The 23,143-nt window shown below is 34.7% G+C and overlaps 1 protein-coding gene across 1 annotated transcript; it reads left to right on the top strand.

Annotated features, from left to right (window-relative positions):
• Window positions 1-13,516: 13,516 nt before the first annotated feature.
• On the top strand, window positions 13,517-16,931 carry LOC149800791 (zinc transporter ZIP1-like). Its single transcript, XM_089954780.1, has one exon. The coding sequence runs from the start codon at window positions 15,548-15,550 to the stop codon at window positions 16,682-16,684; it is 1,137 nt and encodes a 378-aa protein (XP_089810906.1). The 5' UTR covers window positions 13,517-15,547; the 3' UTR covers window positions 16,685-16,931.
• The last annotated feature ends 6,212 nt before the right edge of the window (window positions 16,932-23,143 follow it).

Raw genomic sequence — 23,143 nt, 5'->3', positions numbered from 1 at the left:
ACATACATACATACATACATACATACATACATACATACATACATACATGCATGCATGCATGCATGCATGCGCAAGTACGTACGTACATGCATGCATGCATGCCTACCTACCTACATACATACAGATACATACATACGGATACATACATACATACATACATACATACATACATACATACATACATACATACATACATATAATTAACTTCACTATATGGAGCGGCAATGTACGAAATGTAGTGAATTCATCCAGTTGTTAAGGAGAAGATAGAGTTATGGACATACTAACGGACGGAACGACCGACTGTATCACCTTGTTTTCTTCGCTAAACAGCTGGCAAAAACAAAACAAAGATATGTGAAAAGATACACATGTAACGAAGTAGCCAATTACTTATTGTATCTGAATATTGGACGATAATGATTAAGGTAGATAGGTAGGTAAGTAGGTATATCTCCATAATTGTGTAAAATTGTATGTAATGGTTTGTACAGTTGCATGTATCCCGCACTGACTTAAGAGTACGATGAATTGGGGATATCCAGAATGTAAGTCTTTGTTGACTACAATAGACCACGGAGCCGATGTACTTCTAAGTCTGACTTTGTCTCCTAATGCATAATAAGTGTATATCTGATTGAATGATGTGGATCTCAATACTGGTCCAAACTTTGACACATGTGTATGACATCAAAGCTTCACACCTGTATACCATCAGATCTACACACCTGTATGCAATCGGGGTTCTAATTCAGGGTGAGATATCTCTTTTGACACTTGTGTTACAGATATCACATGCCAATTCTTAGACATGTAAAGCCAACATTCATCCTATTTAATTCTTGCACTAGTTACCCCTACTCTACCCCAACTTTACACTCACAGGCCGATTACTGTATAAGTCTAAAACATGCGATTAACTACAGACGACTCCGCCCCACCCCCAGTCATATCCCGATGTTTCAAATTCTGTTATAAAGGCTGAACGAGCAGGTATTTAACAGGAGCAACACATGAAGTAACGAACACACACACGTGCAATGAGGGCATAATCATGCAGAGGTGTGTAAGTGTATATTGCTCTTCATTGACAGTAATATCATATTTATGACGTTGTACCAGGGGTATTTAAAAAATTCTGAATATTTTTTTTTATAAACATATGCTTTCTAATTGAACTTGGTAATACATTTTGAGGTGGTTTGTCTGCGCTTGGTGAGCTGCAAGTGACTTTATTGAATAGAGCCATTGGTCAAGACGTTCAATAGACAGGAATATATTTATATTACTATGGAATAATTCATCAGCTGTTTTAAATTTATTGAAGAATCATTTGAAGATTAAAACGATTTGTACAAGATTTGTTGACGGCTAATAAAAAACAGACTAGGATTAAAATCTCCAAACAGCTGCTCGCGAAATAGAAAAGTGACCAAAGACGGTTGAATGAGATTGTCACAAATGATGAAACATGGATTAAGTTATTGAAGCCGATTAAAGGGAATATAAGAAGGTTTGGATCTGAGAAAATGAGCAGAGACCACTAATCGCTGGACGTAGTTGGCCTGCCAAGAGAGCCTTTATTTCGATGCAAAGCACCCGGCCCTATTGGTACCACGTGCCTCACTAGGCTCGTTTCGCTAGATCATTATATGCTTCCAGGGGTTATCAAATGTTGCTGAACATTACAGAACCAGCAACCGTGCATCGAGATCTGAGGTATCGATCTACTTCGTGACAACACTCCGTCGCATAAATCCGCCGTCTTAACAGTCGTTTTAATGGATCACAGGACCCCAAATTAAAAGATCCTCCAAGCAGTTCTCACGTAGCGCCAAGTGATTATCGGCTGAATTCCAAAAAAATGCAATAGAGCGCATTTGAAAATAAATCGCAACAACAGCAACAACACATTTTACTATTTTTTTTTAAAACAAATTGCACTCACTAACAAATGCGACATTTTTTTATAAATTTAAAATCGATATGTGACCACATGATCAGGAAATGACCGGATATACACGTGCATACATCGAAGAATAAAGCCAAAGGGCACGATGCAGGCACATGTACCTAGTAGATTCCAGTACAATGCGGAGCTATATAAAATAATAGTACACGGATTCTTTCTTTTTTCCTTTCAGGAAATAAAATCAATCAAACAAGCAGAAAATAAAATAATTAGACTATACAAAGGTTGGTCCCAACACAAAAATCTATAGCAGACAAAACACTATAGCATTTACGTAGCATACAGGGACAGTACGAAGATCACTAGCCATGACCATTGAAATAGGGACCATGTTATGGAGACTATTCATAGGTTGGTCCCAACACAAAAATCTATAGCAGATACAACACTATAGCATTTACATAACATACAGGGACAGTAGGAAGATCACTAGCCATGATCATTGAAATGGGGACCATGTTATGGAGACTATTCCTAGTCTGGTCCCAACACAAACATCTATAGCAGACACAACACTATAGCATTTACATAACATACAGGGACAGTAGGAAGATCACTAGCCATGATCATTGAAATAGGGACCACGTTATGGAGACTATTTCTAGGTTGGTCCCAACACAAAAATCTATAGCAGACACAACACTATAGCATTTACATAACATACAGGGACAGTAGGAAGATCACTAGCCATGATCTTTGAAATAGGGACCATGTTATGGAAACTATTCCTAGACGAATATGTTAATGAGTGGGAGTACGTAACATGTAACAAGATATTTTATATAAAAAGAGAAGGAAACATGGGGACTCTGAATGCAAGAACTTAGGAGTGCGACTCTTAGATTCCCCACCACCACCACCACCACTACGCAAAACAAAAGCAATTTAATAAATACATGTTATTACAAAATTCCTTTTGAGTTTTTATTGGATAAACAACACATAACAGCGGGAGTGGGAACAAACACACAAAAAATCCATTGAATGTTTCGAAAAAAGGTATGTTTTTTGGGTGGGGCTGGGTTGGGGGATTGTCACAACCGAGGCCTTTTGCTTATTATTGGTAATTATCGAAGGTGTGCCCACAAAAATACAAAATGAAATTTAATAACTGAATAATCACACTGAGAAAGGATGAAGAAGTGTTTGGGGAGTACTTTGAGAGGACACACTGAGGTATTGTTCATTGACATATGCATTTGTTTTATGCTGCTCTTACATACATTAGTCTGAGATGTAACCTAATGTATTGAAGGGAAAAGGGATACCTGAGTACTTTGGAACTTTTATTGCAAACGAACATGCTCTATTTTCTGGTCATTAAAAGCTCAGGAAAATGAAGTTTTATGATTACATGTAATCAACAAAGGCTCATTAGCTTCTTTGTCAAATGTAAATGTATTTATAAACTTGGATCATTACATGTAATCAACAAAAGCTCATTAGCTTCTTTGTCTTGAAATCTTCCTGTCGGCATCCGCATTTCCACTGATAAGGTTGAATCAATTTAAACAGAAGATGTGCGACTTTTTTACATTGCCTTAACGAGGGATTAATACACTGTAAAAGTCTCATTTCATCTTCGAGAAAATAGCTCCTGCATTAAAACTTCTTTTGTCATTCCTATTTATAGGCTGATGCAAATTGAAATTAGTCGAAGAAATCTGCGACATGATGCCCCAGTGCTAGACATCAGTATAAACTGCCACATTGCAGACATCGTAGCGATATGACTGAAAAATTGTTAAAGCTAAATTTAAAATCCAAATCATATCACATCACGTCATTTTCTTTTCACCAGGAATCTAATCTAAGAAAGGCTGTTTGAAGAGACATCTATGTTTGAATGAAGTTGTTTGAAATCTAATAGAGTTGTGTCATCTGCATTTAAGTTGGCAGATTAAATACGGTTTCCCCTTTTCAACGTAAGATCGTTTAGAAAAACGAGAAAGAGGGTGGGCCCAGGACTGACCCCAGTGGTACTTCACGTCTGATTGGTTCTACTTTAGAAAAGCTGCCGTTTTTTTATACACTATTTGCTGGTTCTTAAATATGATGTAAACCAATCATTAGTAGAATTGTCACGTTGATATTTGTAGTCACTTAGTTTTACTGCATGATTTATGAATGAAATAACTCTTCCCAATTTACATGTGTTGGGAAACGATTAGGCAAGCTATGCTATCAACTATTATATTTATAGCATCCCTCAGGAGACGTGGTCCAATATTATCCAGGCCTGTCTTTTCGTTGTCTCAATGATTTGCAAACATTTTAGAACGCATTCATTTCATAGTGTTGACAAAAAAACTGTTGTATTGGCTGGAATTTTCTTTGCACAGAAAATTCTTTGTTGATGGGCATTCATTCTCTATGAGGACATGTACACATGTTTCCTTATCAGAGTGGTACAGGTTTCCTACCACAATGTCCAAATATAGAAGTAATGCTTTTTTCATGTCCCAGAAGGAATTTTAGAATCTGTATCTTTTCTCACGGGCAATCGTTAATGGTACTAGTTATATCTTGTGTTTGTATGAGCACTGCTTCTCGTCTTCATTGTAACTGGAACATGCAATGTAAAAGCCTTACTTTTTTCGGTGCATTCCGCATAGAGATTGCTATTTCTTTTGGAGATATATAATCACTTGATAAACACAAGATATCAAGTGAATGCCTGGGTACATCGGATTTTCTTAGGTTGACCTTATATAATCCTGGCCCTTGAGAGGCCGTTGTATTTCGGGGAATATACCCAAACCTGATATTACATAACGTGCACATCACACATCCAATAGAACAAATGACCACCATTGATATCTCGCACTCTCAGTTCTGATTGCGCCTATGAGACACGTGACAACTAGTCAGTATATATCTTATATAAAATGAACACTCAACTCTTGTTAATAAAATTTCCCACTTTTAACTTCTTGTCAGCTTCAACGCGATTTTCAAATTACCTAGAGCTTCATTCTGGTATTTATGTAGATAAAAAGGCAATGCCAAGAAATGCTACAGCTGACTTGTTGTTGTTGTTGTTGTTGTGTTTAAAGCCATTTTTCAGCACAAGATAGGCTATACATGGCGGCTAGTATTAGTGATGGAGGAAGAACCCGGGAAAACCCCGGAAAGAACCATCGACCCATGCGAAGCTACCAGCAAGCTTTCGCACGCACCTACATTGGCCGAGCCCGAGACTCGAACCCAAGCAGACAGAAGTGAGATGGCAGTGATCCGTAACGGTGAGCGCGTTAGACAACTCGGCCACTGAATTATTACAGTAACTACTGTAGACGTTTGAGCCTTTATTCCATACAGACTCTAACTGCATAATTAACAAATGTTCAAAATTACCATCTCTTCAATTTATGGACAAAGGCAAATTAGGTGAACTGATTAAAATGTCGCTACTTACTCGCCCCTGGGCAATGTAGCTGTAAAATAGCAACTTGAAAATAAATCTCAGTACATTTTCTGCCCTTAATTAGTGCCGAAGTTCAACATTACTTAAATTTGGAATACATCAGTTATAGAAAACGCATGCCTAATCTGCCAATTGTTGCCGGTGAAGAACGAGTTGCAAAAGCACACTTCGTTTTTGTTTAAACAGGTACATGATGTACGCTTGATACTAAAATGGATACAATTTACGAACATTTTATGTGGCTAATTCACTCTTAGCCCTCGATTTTCTCAATCGTGTTTACATTTACAGTGGAACCTTTCAGTAATGTGGTCGTCGTTTTTATGCAGAGGAAGATTCCCTTTCAATAAACTATCACCTTTCTTTATGATTCAGAATTCCGAGAACTAAAGAGACAGATAATTTTGAAATTTGTGTAATTTTTCATCTGGTCAGGCAGTATTAATGTTGCCGGAGGATGCCGGTATTTTCAGGACTAAAGCTTTATTAATAAATTGTCATACCAGTAGATATTTCTATAGCCATGTTATTACTTCTCGAAAAATTAAATTTTTCGAACATATATACGAAATGTGTATTTTAAGTGTCTCATTCGATTCTCACCAACCAGTACACAACGCATTGTGTTATAATGAAGATAATTTCAAAACAACATCAATGTGGCGGGGGAATGCCCTAGAAATGTTCCACTTCGTTTGGACAATCTGCAATCTTCTTGCAATGGCTGTATCTATCTTGAATGTTGATTTTACCAAAACTGATCCATTAGTATGAAAGTTGGTGAAAATTGATACGGATTGTATTCTCCTTTCAAATACAAGTTAATTATATTTATCTAATGAACTGTAATTACGTACACATATAAATATATACCAGCGACTTTAATTTAGCATTACTGTGAATTAATAAAGTCACACAGTCTTAACAAAAAATGGTAATCTATGGCAAGCTTAACATTGTCTAACCAGACAAAAATCATAGAAGTTTGACAGTTTCTGTTTATTTCACACATAGCTAACTCATTCACTTGTGTGATTGCTTATTGAAATGGAAACATATGACACATGTAATACTTTACGGTTTCACTGTCAACGCGAATACCACTAAGAAATACAGCGTATCTGGCCATTTGTAATTTCTCGAGTTACAAACCTTGTGTCTTATTATAGGTTTCTCATAGGATCTATGCATTAAAATATCATATTTTGATGGTGTAGACCCATTTAAGCATCAAACGTAAATCACGTGTAGTGGAGAATTGTACTGTACTGAATATATCGAGGACAGGAAAGAAGAACGCCTGCAAACTCACTCGTCCCAGGGAGAAATGCTTGGGAAATAACTTCCCTGAACGACATTGCGTCTGGGACGTGGTTCGGGAATAAGGAGATGAAAAACTTTGATTATTGCTTTTCGAGTAGGAATACTAGAATTTAAGTGTGGCTTTGGGTCGTACTGAAAAAGTATAATGTAAGCTTAACCATAGCCGCGTTCTCTGCTAGAATGAGTGCGCCTATATCTTGCCTTTGTTATAGAATACAAGACAAAAATCACAACGACAAATGTCTCTGTTACACGCTATTCCATTATATTACGGTCTTTGATATAGGTTTTGCATAAAATAAGAGACAGGATGCTTAGGTGGTGCTACATGTTACTTTTTCAGTATCATTTCCTTTCAGAAATAGCATACAATTTTAAGTGGGTAAATACGCATCAATACAGACTGTAAAAACTGACAACAGAACGAATGGCTATTCCAGTGGCTAGTTAAACTAATTCTGAGGCTACAACTACTTTAACAAGAGTGCCCCACTTTGACCTATTTAGAGGCCTTCTTTGTGTATTCCACCTGACTACATTGGTTAACATTTTATTTCGGGTGAATATTGAGACTGATGCTGATGATTCTCCGTTTGCATTAAAACACGTTTGTCTTTTCTATGTTACAAAACTCCCCGAGAGTAGAACAAGCTTAATTAACCATATGGCAACATAGAAACTATACCCATGTTTATGGATCTAGGCTCTAGTAATGAAACTGAAGCTCCACGTTTCAACTCAGATATTGTTTCTTCCGACTGCATCACATTTGTCAAATTTTGTATGAAATATCCAGCCATATTTTACAAACTTCTTCCCCTAACTAATTTTTAAAGTTTCAGATCCCTTGTATCTATTGTCAATAATGAAGTTTTAACGCAAGTTCTTGAGTTTCACCAATACAGGGCGAATTCCTGAAAAAACTTTCATTGTCTAGTAAGAATTCGAAGCTGACAATCATCTAGGGTTTTCATTACAAGAACAAAACACCTTTATCGAATTTTTATTTGTTTATTTCCAGTCGAGACGGGTTTAGATGTGAAACACTAATTGCAGGTATTTTGATTTTCATTGTAGTGTGCCAACTTATTCCCAGAGACAAGTTCACTCTGATAATATTGATGATTTATAAAGTAAGATATAATGTACTTACAAACGGTAACAATGTACACAACTAATGTTGAAATCAGCCCGTTGCGTCTTTGACATTATTGCCGATAATAGGTAAAAACAAACTATTTAACATTTTACGGAACATTGATAAAGTCTGCGCTCATACAGTAATGAGCGGACATTATCGATTCCCAAGCCTGTTGTTCCACAGGTTATCTCGGTTCTAGATCTAAATGGCACCGCATTTGCAGGGCTTAATTTGTCACGAACAAAAGGAATCAGTAGAAACCAATTAAGATTTTTGTTGGAAAGATGGCAGAAAATGTAATCAAGTAGTATTTTGATGCCGTAAATTTAACGTACTATGCAAGTAATAAATAGCTATTACAGCTCTTTTCCCCTATATGTCCATTTTCTACTCTGCCTCACTTAGTTACACTTTCTAGAAGAGTATAGTATAATATTTTTCTACAATGAAATCACAGTCAAAACTGTTAAGTCTATGCATACCAATTGTAAGCGTGCGAAGCAAATTTTTCGGATTGTTGGGCTGTACGTTCTCGCCACATTTACGATCATGAAACTAAAGTTCAAAGCAAAATTCCTTAAATTAGATATAAAATGTTGAGCTAGTCAATTTCATTTAAATCTATAATGAATGCATACGAACTCATGCTCAAGAGATCATTAAAATATACCACACTCCCGCATATATATATATATATATATATATATATATATATATATATATATATATATATATATATATATATATATATATATATATGATACATCTTGTAGTTACTCTCATAATTTAAGAAAGACATCAAAAACATCTGCGACTAACACAAATCGGTTCCAATAGCCACTAAATAGTATATATGTGGGGTTGTAGTATATTTTAATGATCTCTTTGATGCGTTGTACGCTTTTTTTAAAATATCCAGATGTAATCCAGTATTTTGAATAAAATATAAAAGAATTATACATGCATATATATATATATATATATATATATATATATATATATATATATATATATATATATATATATACAGGGCCGGCGCTACCATATAGGCAAACTAGGCAGCCGCCTAGGGCGCTGATTTCAGGAGGCGCATTTTTAAAAAAAATATATTGTTTATGAATTTTGAAATTGATATTTCCCGGGGGGGGGGGGGCGCCAGAATCTAACCTTGCCTAGGGCGCCAGATAGTCTTGCCGGGTCTGGCGCCGGCCCTGTATGTATATATTGTTCAAACTGTGTGCGGTTTGCACTGATAACTATTTAGGAACGAAATAGATACGTGTGTAAGTACAATTTAATATTAAATCTCAATATTTAAAAAAATCATACAACGCATAAAATGTTTAAATGCAGAATAAATGGATCAGCGAAATATACTATTTAGTGGCTATTGGAACCGTTTTGCGTTAGTCGCAGATGTTTTTGATGTCTTTCTTAAATTATGAGAGTAGAGTAACTACAAGATATATTCCTACATAACCCTAATTAGCAACTGAGCTGAAACCCAAAGCATAAACTTTAAACATTTTTTAAAGGATTTTGACGATTGCTTGGTTTGTCCTCTTGTACTAATTTTACAACTGTTTTGCTGTTCACAAATATGCTATAAGATGGTTTAACTGCTTTCAGTTAAGCTATTTTGAGTGTTACCAGTGACATTGTAGTGTTAGCAGTGACATTGGAGTGTTAGCAGTAACATTGTATGCATCCAGTAAATAAAATACCATTAAAGTAAGAAAAGCTATTTATCTTCTTTATATTTACTTTGCCTGTCTAAATCATTTGTTACACTACATTCATTTTCCAATCAGACAGTCGTTAGCTTTTACTTTGTCCATGCTTACCTTTGACAAAATATGCTTTTAGTTTCTTTCTCACTGACTCTATCCTTATAAAGGGTCAAACCGTTATTATCCCACACCTCACATTTGGGGATCATTCTTGAAGCATTTGTATTTACCCATCAGGCAAGGATGGATGGGCTGCCAGCCGTTTAAGGTATATTTAAAAAGAAAACGGTCGCTATGGGTCACCTGTCCGGCACAGCTAATTTTACTGTTATCTGCATCTGCAAGGGAACTTTGCGCCGTAACACGAGTAACATTGTTTAATTGCAGATCATGTTCACAGTCTCTCATAAACACAGGAATTAAAGTATAGAAAGGAATTTTTGTGAATCCTTTTTACGACCCCCTAAATAAGTTATAATTACTAATATTACGACATTTATCGTGGAGATCTCTTACTTTAACTGACGACAGAAAATATTATTCCTCTTTGTTCCTAAGGAATTACTTTCGTTATCACTTTCAATCAAATATCTTTATAAGTAAAATGTTATGCCTTAGCAATATTTATACTTCCGCATCGAATATTTATTTTCAAGTCTAATGAAAGAGATTTGTGCATCTACAAGGCCGAGAGCTTCTTTTCTACAAGAATTTCGTAATGTTTTTAAATAAACATGTCACTATCTTAGAAACAAGCTTACTCTCACTCTGATCATATGATATATATATATATATATATATATATATATATATATATATATATATATATATATATATATATATATATATATACAGTGGAGCCTCGTTAATCCGGACTCCGTTTATCCGGAAACCTTTCCGGACATAATTCACGGGAACGGAATTCCTAAACGTTAATTTGCTCCGTTAATCAAGAAATCCGCGTTCCGGATCCGGAAATCAAAATCGGGGACCAAAGTGTAAAATTACTTTAAAACTTGTTTCGATAATCCGGAAATAATCTGTCCAAAAATAAGAAAAATAGAAAAATCATATATGAAAATACAGTCAGTCGAATAATACAGATTCACCTAAGCAAATTTGGAGTGTGCCAATGTATCAATCTCTGATTGTTAAAATTATAGTGGTATGTTAAAGTTATCCATTAATCACGTGATCATGTGTGTGGAAAAACTAGGTAGCGTGATCATGTTGTAGCCAGCGATTGTATAAACAATGTCTGTTTTAGCTAGTCGCCGACGGGGGTGTTAATAATTAAATAAACACACTGGGATCAAATCGTCCACGCTTTTTGACACAATATATTGTAAATAAATTAAGTGTGTCATTAAGCCTCCTTGTTGTTTATCAACTGTATGTAATAATCACAGTTTACTGATGGCTGTACAAGTACAGTTAATTGATTTAAGCTGTGGACAGTATAGGGCTTCATATCAGAATAAACTGTGGACGTTAATTATCAGCTCATTAGCAACAATAACAGCTGTAAAATACGACTTATAAAAATGACTGCATTTTATTAGTTTACCGTAACGCATTTAACTGTGAGATATCAGTTTGTATTCGTTGTACATTTTACATATGTTATGGCGACACCATCAAGCAAGTATAAACGAGTAGAGATACCGGCCAGCATAAAAAAAAAAGATTTGCCAGCACAAAGATCACCCAGAAGCTACCATTCAAGATATACACCAGCATATTATAGCTTACTCATCCTCAGTCATTGGGATGTCGACAGTTGCGGACATCATAAAAAACCCACGGGCAAATGGTTTTTCGTACCTGCCGACTCAGAAGACCTAACTCGCGCTCGCCACGCCAAATATCAACAAGTCGATGATGCCCGTCTTGTGGTTCTCAGGCATGTGGACCCACCACTCCGCCGTCACCGATGAAATGCTCATTGCCAAGGCAAAGATACTCGGAGATCAACTCGGCATCACTGACTTTGCCTATTCTCGTGGTTGGCTACAAAATTCCAAGAATGGGCGGGCCATCAAAGGCAAACTGTATGAGGGAGAAGCAGAGAGTGTCGACATGAACAAAGTGTTTATTGTCTAAACTTTCATTTACTGTACATGTATGTACAATCGCATGTTATATTAATATGAAATAAACGCACGTCAATAGAAGTATTCATTAATTTATTTCAACCATTATTGAATATACAGTACAATTACAGCTAGCATATACATGTACATGTATACGGTGTGATGACATCGTAAAATAAAAATGTGCATGATACAATTATCCGGAAAGCTCGTTAATCCTGACATATTCACTGGGAACGAATGTGTCCGGATTAACGAGGCTCCACTGGTATATATATATATATATATATATATATATATATATATATATATATATATATATATATATATATATATATATATATATATATATATATATATATATATATATATTCTCTAATTGATTAGAAATATAATAGCTATGAAAGCTAAAGGATAGTGGAAAATCTTTGTCTGTCTGCAATGTATCATCGGCATTAGCTGATTTAGCAGAAATCTTTATTTTGCCTTTCTTTAGTAAGATCGATTTCATGTATACAGTTATATGATTTTCAGTTTGTTTTGCGATCTAAAAGTAACCTATTTGCAAATAAACCAGTTTTAGAAATCACAAACAGAAGATCTGGTGAGTCTTTACACAGGTTGAATATCGTCCTGTCTGATAACAAATGGATCTTGTACTAGTGAAATATATCGTCAAACTGCATAGAATCAATTGCATTAAAATGAATTAGTCATTATCTGAAATGCCTACAACAACGCCTAATATGCCGCGGAATATAAATAATTATTATAACGGTTAGAAAATTAATTTGTGTGTTGTCAATAAAGATATCTCGCGATACTCTGCTGGTTCAAACAGATTTGTACACCTGAGGCCAATAATGGAACTTCTTGCTCATCACGACACAATCGAAAACAATTTAAATATTAGTATGACAGATATCCCTAATCCATCGTACACGACGTTTTTAGTAAGGCTTTATAACGACCATGCTTCTTTACGCTGTTATGAGGTTAGTCAATATTTCTCCCTGAGAACAATATTAGAAAACCACGAGCATGAGATGGTGAAATAACAGTAAGTTGGACACAGCGTGTAACCTGAATCTTGCTTCATTTATTGTGCATTTGAATCTATACAATTTTATCCAAGCGGATATTCTTTCTTTATCGACTTTTAGTTGTGGGAGACTTCCCATGTGATCTCCAGCTATTTGTCAGACATTTAGCCAGACAAGGCGGTAAGAGAAGAAAAGGAATTGAACTTTCGGTGTTAAAGACTGACCGCGAGATTGATCAACAAAGTGAGGACTATGGAGACAAACAGTAAGTGAGTACTATAGAGACCACTAACAAGTGCGGACTACAGGGACCAATAACAAGTGCGAACTACAGAGACCAACAACAAGTGCGGACTATAGAGACCAACAACAAGTGCGAACTATAGAGACCAACATCAAGTGCGGACTATAGAGACCAACAACAAGTGCGAACTATCGAGACCAACAGTAAGTACGGGCTATATAGACCAACATGAAACAAGGAATATTCAATAGTAGTTTAGTTAAGTTTTACTTATATCCATATTTTCTTTTGAAGAACCATACTTATGCAGACAAATAAAGACATTGGAAGCAGTCTGAGAAAGCGATGGCTAGAGTTGCAGCTGAAATTATTACATTGGATGACACATATATCAGCCTAATTTTAATGCAACGAAAGGATCATGTTGAACAACACATTATATATGTTCAAAAGGAGAGATTGTTTGATAAAAATACGATTTTCTTTCTCCAATCAAGATAAAAACATGAATTGTAATGCAGCAACAGTAATATTTAAAATGAGAAAGGATTCTTAGAGCAAAAGACAATTTACATTTGGTATAATGATAATCTTGAAAATCGTATAATTAAAAACAAGGACGAAGGTTGACGGTTTCGTCAATCATCCTTATAGATAAGGTCACTAATGAACAATCGATGTAATTGCAAGAACTTATTTCTGCTGTCACATCCTGCAATGAAATTTAGAATATGCCTTTGTATCGTTTACGTTTATTTGTACTTTGCAGCCAGTTGCAGCACATTAATATTATGTACAAAATGGACACTTCATAAAAACGTATTGGGATGACCGTTATGGAAAGTCTACATTTCTTTATACATAGTTAAAACTGGGTTCGTGGCAGTAAATATATCACGAAACTCAAAGACTAGAGGCGCTGAGTCCGTCCCAAATTCATCATCTATTCATGTTCCCTGTCCAGTTTGGATTAGTTCTTTGTCAGACATCAACAGAGCACCAGTCAACGTTGAATTAAAGTTTATATAACTAATTGCAACCAATATATTACGGCAAATTACACTACTGTAAAAGAAAAAGAACCGTTGAGATAATAGATGATAAGATAGTTCTGTCTGAAACTGTAATACATTTTATTTAGCCTTTGAGTTCGTTACATACTGATTTTGTAAAATGAGTTATTAATAGTCAATGACGACTGAGTACACTCTGCATAAAGAATTTTCAAAATTCCTTAGAATTGTTGTTTTTATGACAAAGATTATTCAAACCATATTTAGCTGTGCGGAAATAATATATACCTCAACCATGCCCTGCAGACGTGATCTCTTTTGGGTTCAAAGGTACTTGCTAGAGCCACTATTTTGATTCCTAATGGATATAAATGACTAAATTTAATATGTTAAATTATTATTAAAGTACGTGTGATTTCTGATGTACTTCACAGAAGATTAATGTTCCTGAGTGATTGTGTGAATATCTTTCAAATATGTGCTACGTTTATTTTCATTATTCAAGAAGTCATTCCACTCATTGTGAGGATAACTAGCAACAATTACAGTTCACGGATCTGTAATGGTGTCGTACCTGTGTAAAAGCAGAATTATTCTTTATTCGGAATACTATCATTTAATACTTGTGCTGGGAATATAAAATCAAAACACTCACATGCCACCGGGATGGAAATATAAATTCTGATCGTATTCAGGTAATGATAATACGTGTAATATGCATATATTCACCACAGTCTTTGTCGAGCTACTTTTCAATCAGTGTTGTGTAGACACATTGATCTGTAATTTTACTTCAGAGAATCGATTTCATTAACGCTAAGGTATTAAGCATCTTCCTTCAGCTTAGTTAGGGCAGGCTTGTGAAACAGTACGTCATTTGATTGGGTGGTTTACAATTGTCTGGTACTGTATTCGCTTAGAAAAACACGATGTCTTTTGCTGTCAGAGAGCAGATGGTCCAATTATTTGCATATGAATCTTGAGACAAACACGGAGAAAGACTGACAGAAACATTGCACCAATCTTTATGGGAAGAAATTCATAAAATCTGAGATAGTTTATTATATTTTGACTGACATGTTTTAAGAAATGCCACGCTTGTGATGTGAAGGTACTGCATTTTACTTTTACCTGTTTAGAATGCACTCGTGATTTCATTTCATGATTCTGGAGACAAAGAATAACATAATCAATGAAACTGGTGCCAGGACTTTCCATAAAATTAGACTGGGTTATACAAAACAAATGAAGACGATGGAGAAAGAAGACAACTGCATTATGTTTGATTTTGTTTATGGAGTATTCCCATCAGGAATCAGCTTTCGAGGAATGGAGATTGCACATATTTTCTTTAAAGAATGAATTCAAAGGCAGCTAATAGAAACTTTTCCTTCGAATCTGCTGAAAGCGATTCTCAGTCTTTACGCTGCTTTTGAATTAATTGAAGAACAACAAATAAGGCGCTGTATAATAATGATCATAGTTAATTGATACATTCCTGAAACAATAATTAAACTAATGAGACATAAATTGGAATAAACATCTTGTATGATATTATGCAATGTCGCAAACACTGACGAAAGAGGTAGATATGGATGTTGTAGTGGCCAAAATCCTGTCCCTTCTGATTATTACCACTTTGACCGTCATATTTGGACTAGTACCATATCGTCTTATAAAGCACTGCGGTACCATTATGATGAAATGGCGACGTTCTTTTGATTATATTCTCAGCGGTGTGAGATGCTTCTCTGGCGGAGTATTTCTTGGCACTTGTTTTCTCCACCTCATACCCGAAACAAGAAATAAGGTAGACGAGTTACTTGAGCAGATAGGTTCGAGATCCAAATATCCGGTAGCAGAACTTATGACCATGGTTGGATTTTTTGGCGTCATCTTTGGAGAGCATGCAATACGGATTCTGTATTATAAGTTCCACGAAGACACATGTTGTCGGTCAGAGAGAGACACAGAAAGCGATGATCATGATTACATTCCCACGAGAGAAGACCGGGAGCTTAGTGGACTTCCTGCTTATGATATTGAATGTCGAAGTCTCAGTTCGTCGTCAAATAAAGACATACACGCAGAAACGTACAGGGAGCGGACGGATAATTACAGAAATGAACAAGACAGAGAAGACATTGTACAGAAGTTTGAGATGGATATGGAACCTGCGCCTCTTCAGGACGTAGAGGTAAAAACAATGGTTACGGAGCTAAGCCGTGGCGAAGATAGCAGAAGCCAGATACGATCGGTATTGTATCTAACAGCTTTGTCTTTCCATGGTGTATTCGAAGGTATGGCACTAGGACTACAGAGTTTGGAAGAAGATGTATGGGTATTGTGTGTCGCTATTTCTATCCACCGAGGAATATTATCATTTGGGATGGGATTACAGCACTCAAAGAATAACGAACGCCCAGCTTCAATTGTCTTTGTTATAAGTGCTTTTTCTATAATATGTGCTGTTGGTATCATCATTGGAACAGCAATATCAACAGGGGCTCAGTTATACTCGGACGTCAACGTTCCAAATGCAATTCTTCAGAGTTTGGCTACGGGAACCATTTTCTACATCGTCTTCTTCAACGTACTTTTTAAAGAGTTGGACGGTAACAAAGACGTAAAGAAAATATCATGCACATTTGTTGGTTTCGCATTTATGGCAGTTATATTTGCAGTAGCTCATCAGTAAATCGTGCTTAAATAGAGTGGAAACCAAATGACTTGGTAAATTGTATAAAATGTATTGAACTCTTAGAGATCTTTCTTGTTGTATGCAGTTTTGCCCCAATCCAGAAACTGTGTTGATGACTTTTAATAAGGAAGCATAAGTAATAGTTTGTATGTAAAAATGCCCATGAATGTTAAAAGCTGTTAAATTTTATATATCCTTGCGTATTAAATACGGAGCATGAACAATTTTGATCTGCCATTACAAGCGTTGTTGGTTGCTCAATATAATATTTCCCCGCCTTTCTTATTTTTCGACAAAAGACAATAATAAAAACAGTCAAAAGACAAAACTCTCATCACCATATTGAGCTCATTGTCTGTAGAATCATATTCCCTTTGGTCTGATTTTGCCTAAAGACCATAAATTAAATTGTACAATAAGTGATTTTTAAAAAACGTTAAAACCTTTATTTTGCGAATTAAGTAAAATATGAAAGACAGTATGGGGTAAAATGGAATTTAATATACTGAAATATTAATTTAGTAAAATCAATGCTAGATCTGAAAATGTTGACATTTGTACATTTTTCATAATACATTAGATTAAATGATGTTTATGGAAACCTGACTGAAAGGAACAGACACACCCAGTTTAATGGATTAACTTCAAACTGTCTATGCATAGAAAGCAATATTCATATCTATGAAAGGAAAGACTAGACCTTAAAGTAGTTAAAAATATAAAATTGAAAAACTCAGGTGCAATCAATTTTTCAGATCTCATTAATCATATAACAAATGAATATTGAGTCTAAATAAATGATCACACCAATAAATCTATTACCTATTACGTTCAGACTTTATTCCTCCATTTTAGAACCAAACAGTAAACTCAACTGCCGTTCCATAGCTACACAATGATAGTAGCTAAAAGCAATCAAAGTCTTTTGGGTGATTGGGGGTCAAATAAAAAAGAATGAGAAGTAATTCATGGTAACCTTAATATTCGTTCAAATATTTTAAATCGAAATGATTGTGTTGGAAACGTGGTCTAAAATGGTAGAAAACATAGTCTAAAATGGTAGAAGACGTAGTCAAACATGACAGAAAACGTAGTCTAAAATGATAGAAACGTAGTCTAAAATGGTAGAAAACGTAGTCTAAAATGGTAGAAAAAAATATTGTTTTTAATATATGATTTTGCACTCAAGGCAAACAAGGAAAAACACCTTATATTCCAAAGATTGCAGAAGAAAAAAGTACATTTGTATTGACTCGCATGAAAATGTGTGTGTACTTAATGTGTAACTTTCTATCATCGTCAAAATACGATGCATGCTTCATAGCCTCTGTATTTAATGGCCTTGCTTTGCCAAAATACGCAGTTTAATATTTTATAGTCATTGTTTTGTAATTACTTGTTCTCAGTGCTACGAATCGCCACGATGGCTCATATATTATTAGTTTTTGGAATTGTGTGTATAAATATCTTACAGTTGTGAATATTCGTATTCATATTCATTGTTAGTTCATTCATTCATTCATTCATTCATTCATTCATTCATTCATTCATTCATTCATTCAGTCAGTCAGTCAGTCAGTCAGTTACCTATGAAAATGACATCTATGATTCAATTGTTAGCGAGTAAACAATTAATAATTGATATTAAAAACAAATGTATTTTGGGTAATGTGTGTAAATGCTAACTATTACGTGTCAGAAACGTACATTTTTAAAATATATTTTTCCGTGCCATTTAGGGCAATGATAAACGTACATTTTTAAAATATATTTTTCTTTGTCATTTAGGGCAAAGATAAAATCGTTATCATTACAATAACCCACTTAAAACCCACACCGGCTGTTGTCCTAAAACAGCTGTTATTCAACGTGTAATTGATAGAAAAATTCAATAACACCCGTATCATGTGCCGCACATCATATCAGAGAATGACCAAATAATCTCAGCATAGGTGGTGGCAGAAATATATCTTGTTATCTGTTAGAAAGTCTTTGTACATCCATCCATCCATATATATATATATATATATATATATATATATATATATATATATATATATATATATATATATATATATATATATATATATATATATATATATATATATATATATATAAGTATTATTATTATCATTAGTAGTAGGAGGAGGGGTAGGAGTAAGAGTATAAATTTTTCAATTCAGTGAGGCGAACTAGTGGATATATCCATTGTTATATTCATTCTGGTAAAACTTATAAAGAAATTAAACTGCATCGATTAGATTTGTATTTAAAACACGGCGAAGCTTTACATAAAAAAGAATTTCATTTAAGCCAAAAAGATTTTTTTCTCCAAAAAGATTTTACTGGAAATGTATTTATAAATGGCCATAATGCGATGCCATCAATAATAGTTGACATTTATTGTGCTTGAATTGTTGTAGCAAACTTGTAGCTTCAGTATTTATCGTGCTTCTTGAGTACAGTCAGTAGCCCTAGTGTTTTAACATCAATTCTATGAGTTTGCCTCGTGCTTGAATATCAATCATACGACTAAGCCTCGTGTTTGAATATCGATACAGTAAGTAAGCCTAGCGGTTGAATATCAGTTCTATGAGAAAGCCTAGCGTTGAATATCTATCCTATGAGCAAGCTTAGCGTCTGAATATCAGTTCTATAAGTAAGCCTCGTGTTTGAATATCAATCCTATGAGTAAGCCTCGTGTTTGAATATCGATCCCATGAGTAAGCCTCGTGTTTGAATATCGATACAGTGAGTAAGCCTAATGTCTGTATATGAAACCCATGAGTAAGTCTCGTATTCCAAGAGCAAGATGTTTTCATTCCTCTTAATTGAGTGGCATTTCTAATATATTTTGATGTATCCAGACAGTCAGGTAGGTAGACAATTTGGTCTGCAGGATGATAGAGCGGTTAAAAGGTGTGTACTTGAGTTGATTCATCTGATTTTGGGAACGGGTCTTAGTCTGAAATTAATTATTCGTACAGCTATATGAGAATGAGAGGAAATAAAGTGAAAATGATGATCCTTTATACCATTTGTGTTGGTTCAGAAATAAATAAATAAATAAATAAATAAATACATGTGCTTAATAAATTATTCATCATGGCAAATTATATCTGACCTGATCATAACAAGTTTTGTTTCCAAAATCGGAGGCTAACTGAAGATGTTTCCTTTCCCTTCAATATTAAAACGGGACTTTTTCCCAATAACGAGGTCCTGGGACATATGAAAATATGTCAATGGAAACTGTATGGATTAAAATGATTCACCTTCAGATTTGTTTGCATAAGCACACACCCCCACATGCCACAGAATATATATATATATATATATATATATATATATATATATATATATATATATATATATATATATATATATATATATATATATATATATATATATATATATATATATATATATATATATATATATATATATATATATATATATATATATATATATTTCTTCCACAACTTTTCAGCATCGCTCTCTCTCTCTCTCTATAGATATATATATGTATCTACATATATTATATAAATAGTAATTCCACTTTTTCAGCATCTCTCTCTCTCTCCATCTATTTATACACACACACACACACACACACGCCTATATACGTGCTGCTTAGTTAGTTTATGTTCGAACATATTTATCCAAATGAATACGAATATTAAATTAAAGGCCATAATTTCTATTCAATTCCATACTCAATTCTCTACTATTACCCTTTTGTTTCCAAATTCCCTATAATTTACCACGAAGCCACATTGACATAATTTAGGTTTTTCACTGTCGGGCAGTTTTAACACCTTTCAGATGTCTTGGAGACTCATTAAGGCTAGGCAGAACATGCAAGTTTACGTTATAAATATTTAGGTTACTTGCATGTAAGTCCTTTAATGTCCTAATGCACATTGTACTTTCTCGTTTTACTATACTGGACGTTTTAATGGGCTCCGAAAGTATATGACACACTCCTTATGATCGAAAACAAACAGTTAGTGAAAATAAACGAAGGGTCACTGGAAACGAATTAAAAGTGAGTTAGTTGCAGCTGAAAATGAATGTAAAGGACCGGAAATGAACTTAAGGGCCATAAGAAATTATTATGACTGATAATAGGAATATGAGTGATAATAGGAATATGAGTATAAACTAAGATTACTTGTACTTAGTGTGCTATTATGAGGTAGTGGGAAAATTTACAACTGAGCAAATTATCAGGGTAATTTGGTTGCCTATGAAATATGTTCCTTACGTATAAGATCAGTCATTTTTAAGAGAGTGTGGCGGACAACAAAATTACAGTTTGCACATAAAATTGACTGCCCCACCCCGCCCCCGAACGATCATGATTGACCACGCTTTCTTGGGATAAACGTCAGTGACGATGCAAATTTAATACCAGTACCACCAGCTATTCGAGAAGGTGCAGTCTTGAGAGAACGTAAAGTTTTAACGCTGATCAAATAACAGTTTTGCACGTTTTGGCTATTATCGTATTAAAACCCACGTAAAATACCTACATGATGTGGAATAAATAAAGTGTCATTTTATATTGAATTACATAGCTACTCATAAGAATGCACCTGACAACATTATCACAGCAGAAAGCACGAAGCAAAAGGACTTAATAACATAAACACGCAGACAGATGTACATACAAATTATATGAAATCTGATTTACATATTTATATAGGCATCTCCGACATAACAAACATTTGAAAGGCACCAGTCTAGTTCTGGTGATATTCAAAAGCTTATCAGACAAAACTTGCATTTCCAGATAGGTCGCGTTACCCTTAGTAACGACATGTTCCGAATGAAATTACAATGCGTGGCTATGAACGTTCTGTGACAATATCAAATGTGCACAAGTGTTATCTGATAATTGGTGTGTAGATTTCAGATCTATAAAGAAAGACGGGACCTTTTTGAGAAGTTGTCTTTGCAACAATATTTTTTCGTTGTCATCTTTTAATGCAATATTTAAAGGTTTTCATGAGGATTGTGTTATCCAATTTTACACTTTGTAATATTCGCGTGCTCACAAAACATTCTTTATAATGAATATTTGCTCAGTCATCGTTCATTCGGTCAATCATCGAAAATTCAGGTCATTCACATCTCACCTCTGTCTGAGTGGATAATGACTCTCGGCTCGGCCAGTATGAATACGTGAGAAAGCTTGTCCATAGCTCCCAGTTTATCGGTGGTTCTTTCCATTGTTTTCCCTAGTTCTTCCTCCACCCAATATACTGGCCGCCACATATAGCCTATCATGTGCTGAAAAATGGCGCTTAACTCACAAAAGAAACTGTTTTTTCTTAAGGCTGACACAATCGCAAATAATCCAGTGCCCGATCAAATATGTTGTTTTATATTGAAATCATCTGTTTCACATATTTAATACAGAACAAATCGAAATCTCGAAGCACAGGGACACATGTTTTTAGTATGAGTGTTAGACTCTTTCGACATTTTCGTTGTCGCAGACAATTAATGTTCACATTTGGACTGATTGAAAAAGTCATTCGAGTTTTGCCTAGTATTCGAGCAATAAATGTTTGAAGTTATCGATGTTTTGGTGTATAATAATGACATTTGAAAATAAAACGGCAAATACAAAGTTGACATTCTACTGATGTGGCTAAATGAATTGATTAACTTGTATACAAAACTGTTCGTGAGAAGAAATCACTTGTTGCCTCTAGCATAACAATCTCATTAAGATCAACATGTTACCAATCGGCAAGAAAAATAATCATATGTGACTCGAATGCCAAATAAATGAAACATAGGAATTTACCCACTACTTCACTTATGCAATGCATGAAAGAAACTAATCGATTATTTTCTTCACACGTATCACACAGTTTAATTGAATAATTCTTGAGTTTTCGTTTCGCTTTTGAAGAACATAACAATTTGAATATAAATACTTTTCTTTATATATTCATGCATTATTTACAGTAAATAGTGTTTCCATCGTATTGAAAATTATATCTTTCAGTAAAAGCAAGAGAAAATTTTATCGATATAATAAATCCAATACTTAAATCAGGTCAATAATACTCCATGTTGTTGAGGAAACCATGTGGGAAATTTAACTGCAACTGAAACTATGGACAAGAGACATCTCCTGAGGAACACGAACGATCAATACAACGAGCACAAATAAAACACTCGATTAAAAGCTCTGGCACTACAAGCAACAAATATAGTCTTTCAAAATGCACTGGCGGGGTTTATTTTGTTTAATAGTATGTTTGTGTCTAAATCACACACAGTTAGTTGGACTTATAGCTAGAAGAATATGGTATATGACAAAATTGGCCAAGTCTAGTCGGTATTTTTAAGCACAAACAACTTGTATGGCTAAAAGTTCCGGTGATCGATTCTTTTTGTTTTGCTCCGGTTAATTAGGCATTAGATATCGACATCTAC

The sequence above is a fragment of the Sinohyriopsis cumingii genome, chromosome 4, assembly GCF_028554795.1.
Source record: "Sinohyriopsis cumingii isolate HCF-2022 chromosome 4, ASM2855479v2, whole genome shotgun sequence".
NCBI lineage: Eukaryota > Metazoa > Mollusca > Bivalvia > Unionida > Unionidae > Sinohyriopsis > Sinohyriopsis cumingii.
Note: the sequence above shows the minus strand (reverse complement) of the source record. Positions and strands in the feature narration are given on the sequence as shown.

Excerpts from the sequence above, each read along its gene's own strand:
- LOC149800791 (XM_089954780.1), top strand. The coding sequence starts at position 15,548 with ATGTCGCAAACACTGACGAAAGAGGTAGATATGGATGTTGTAGTGGCC.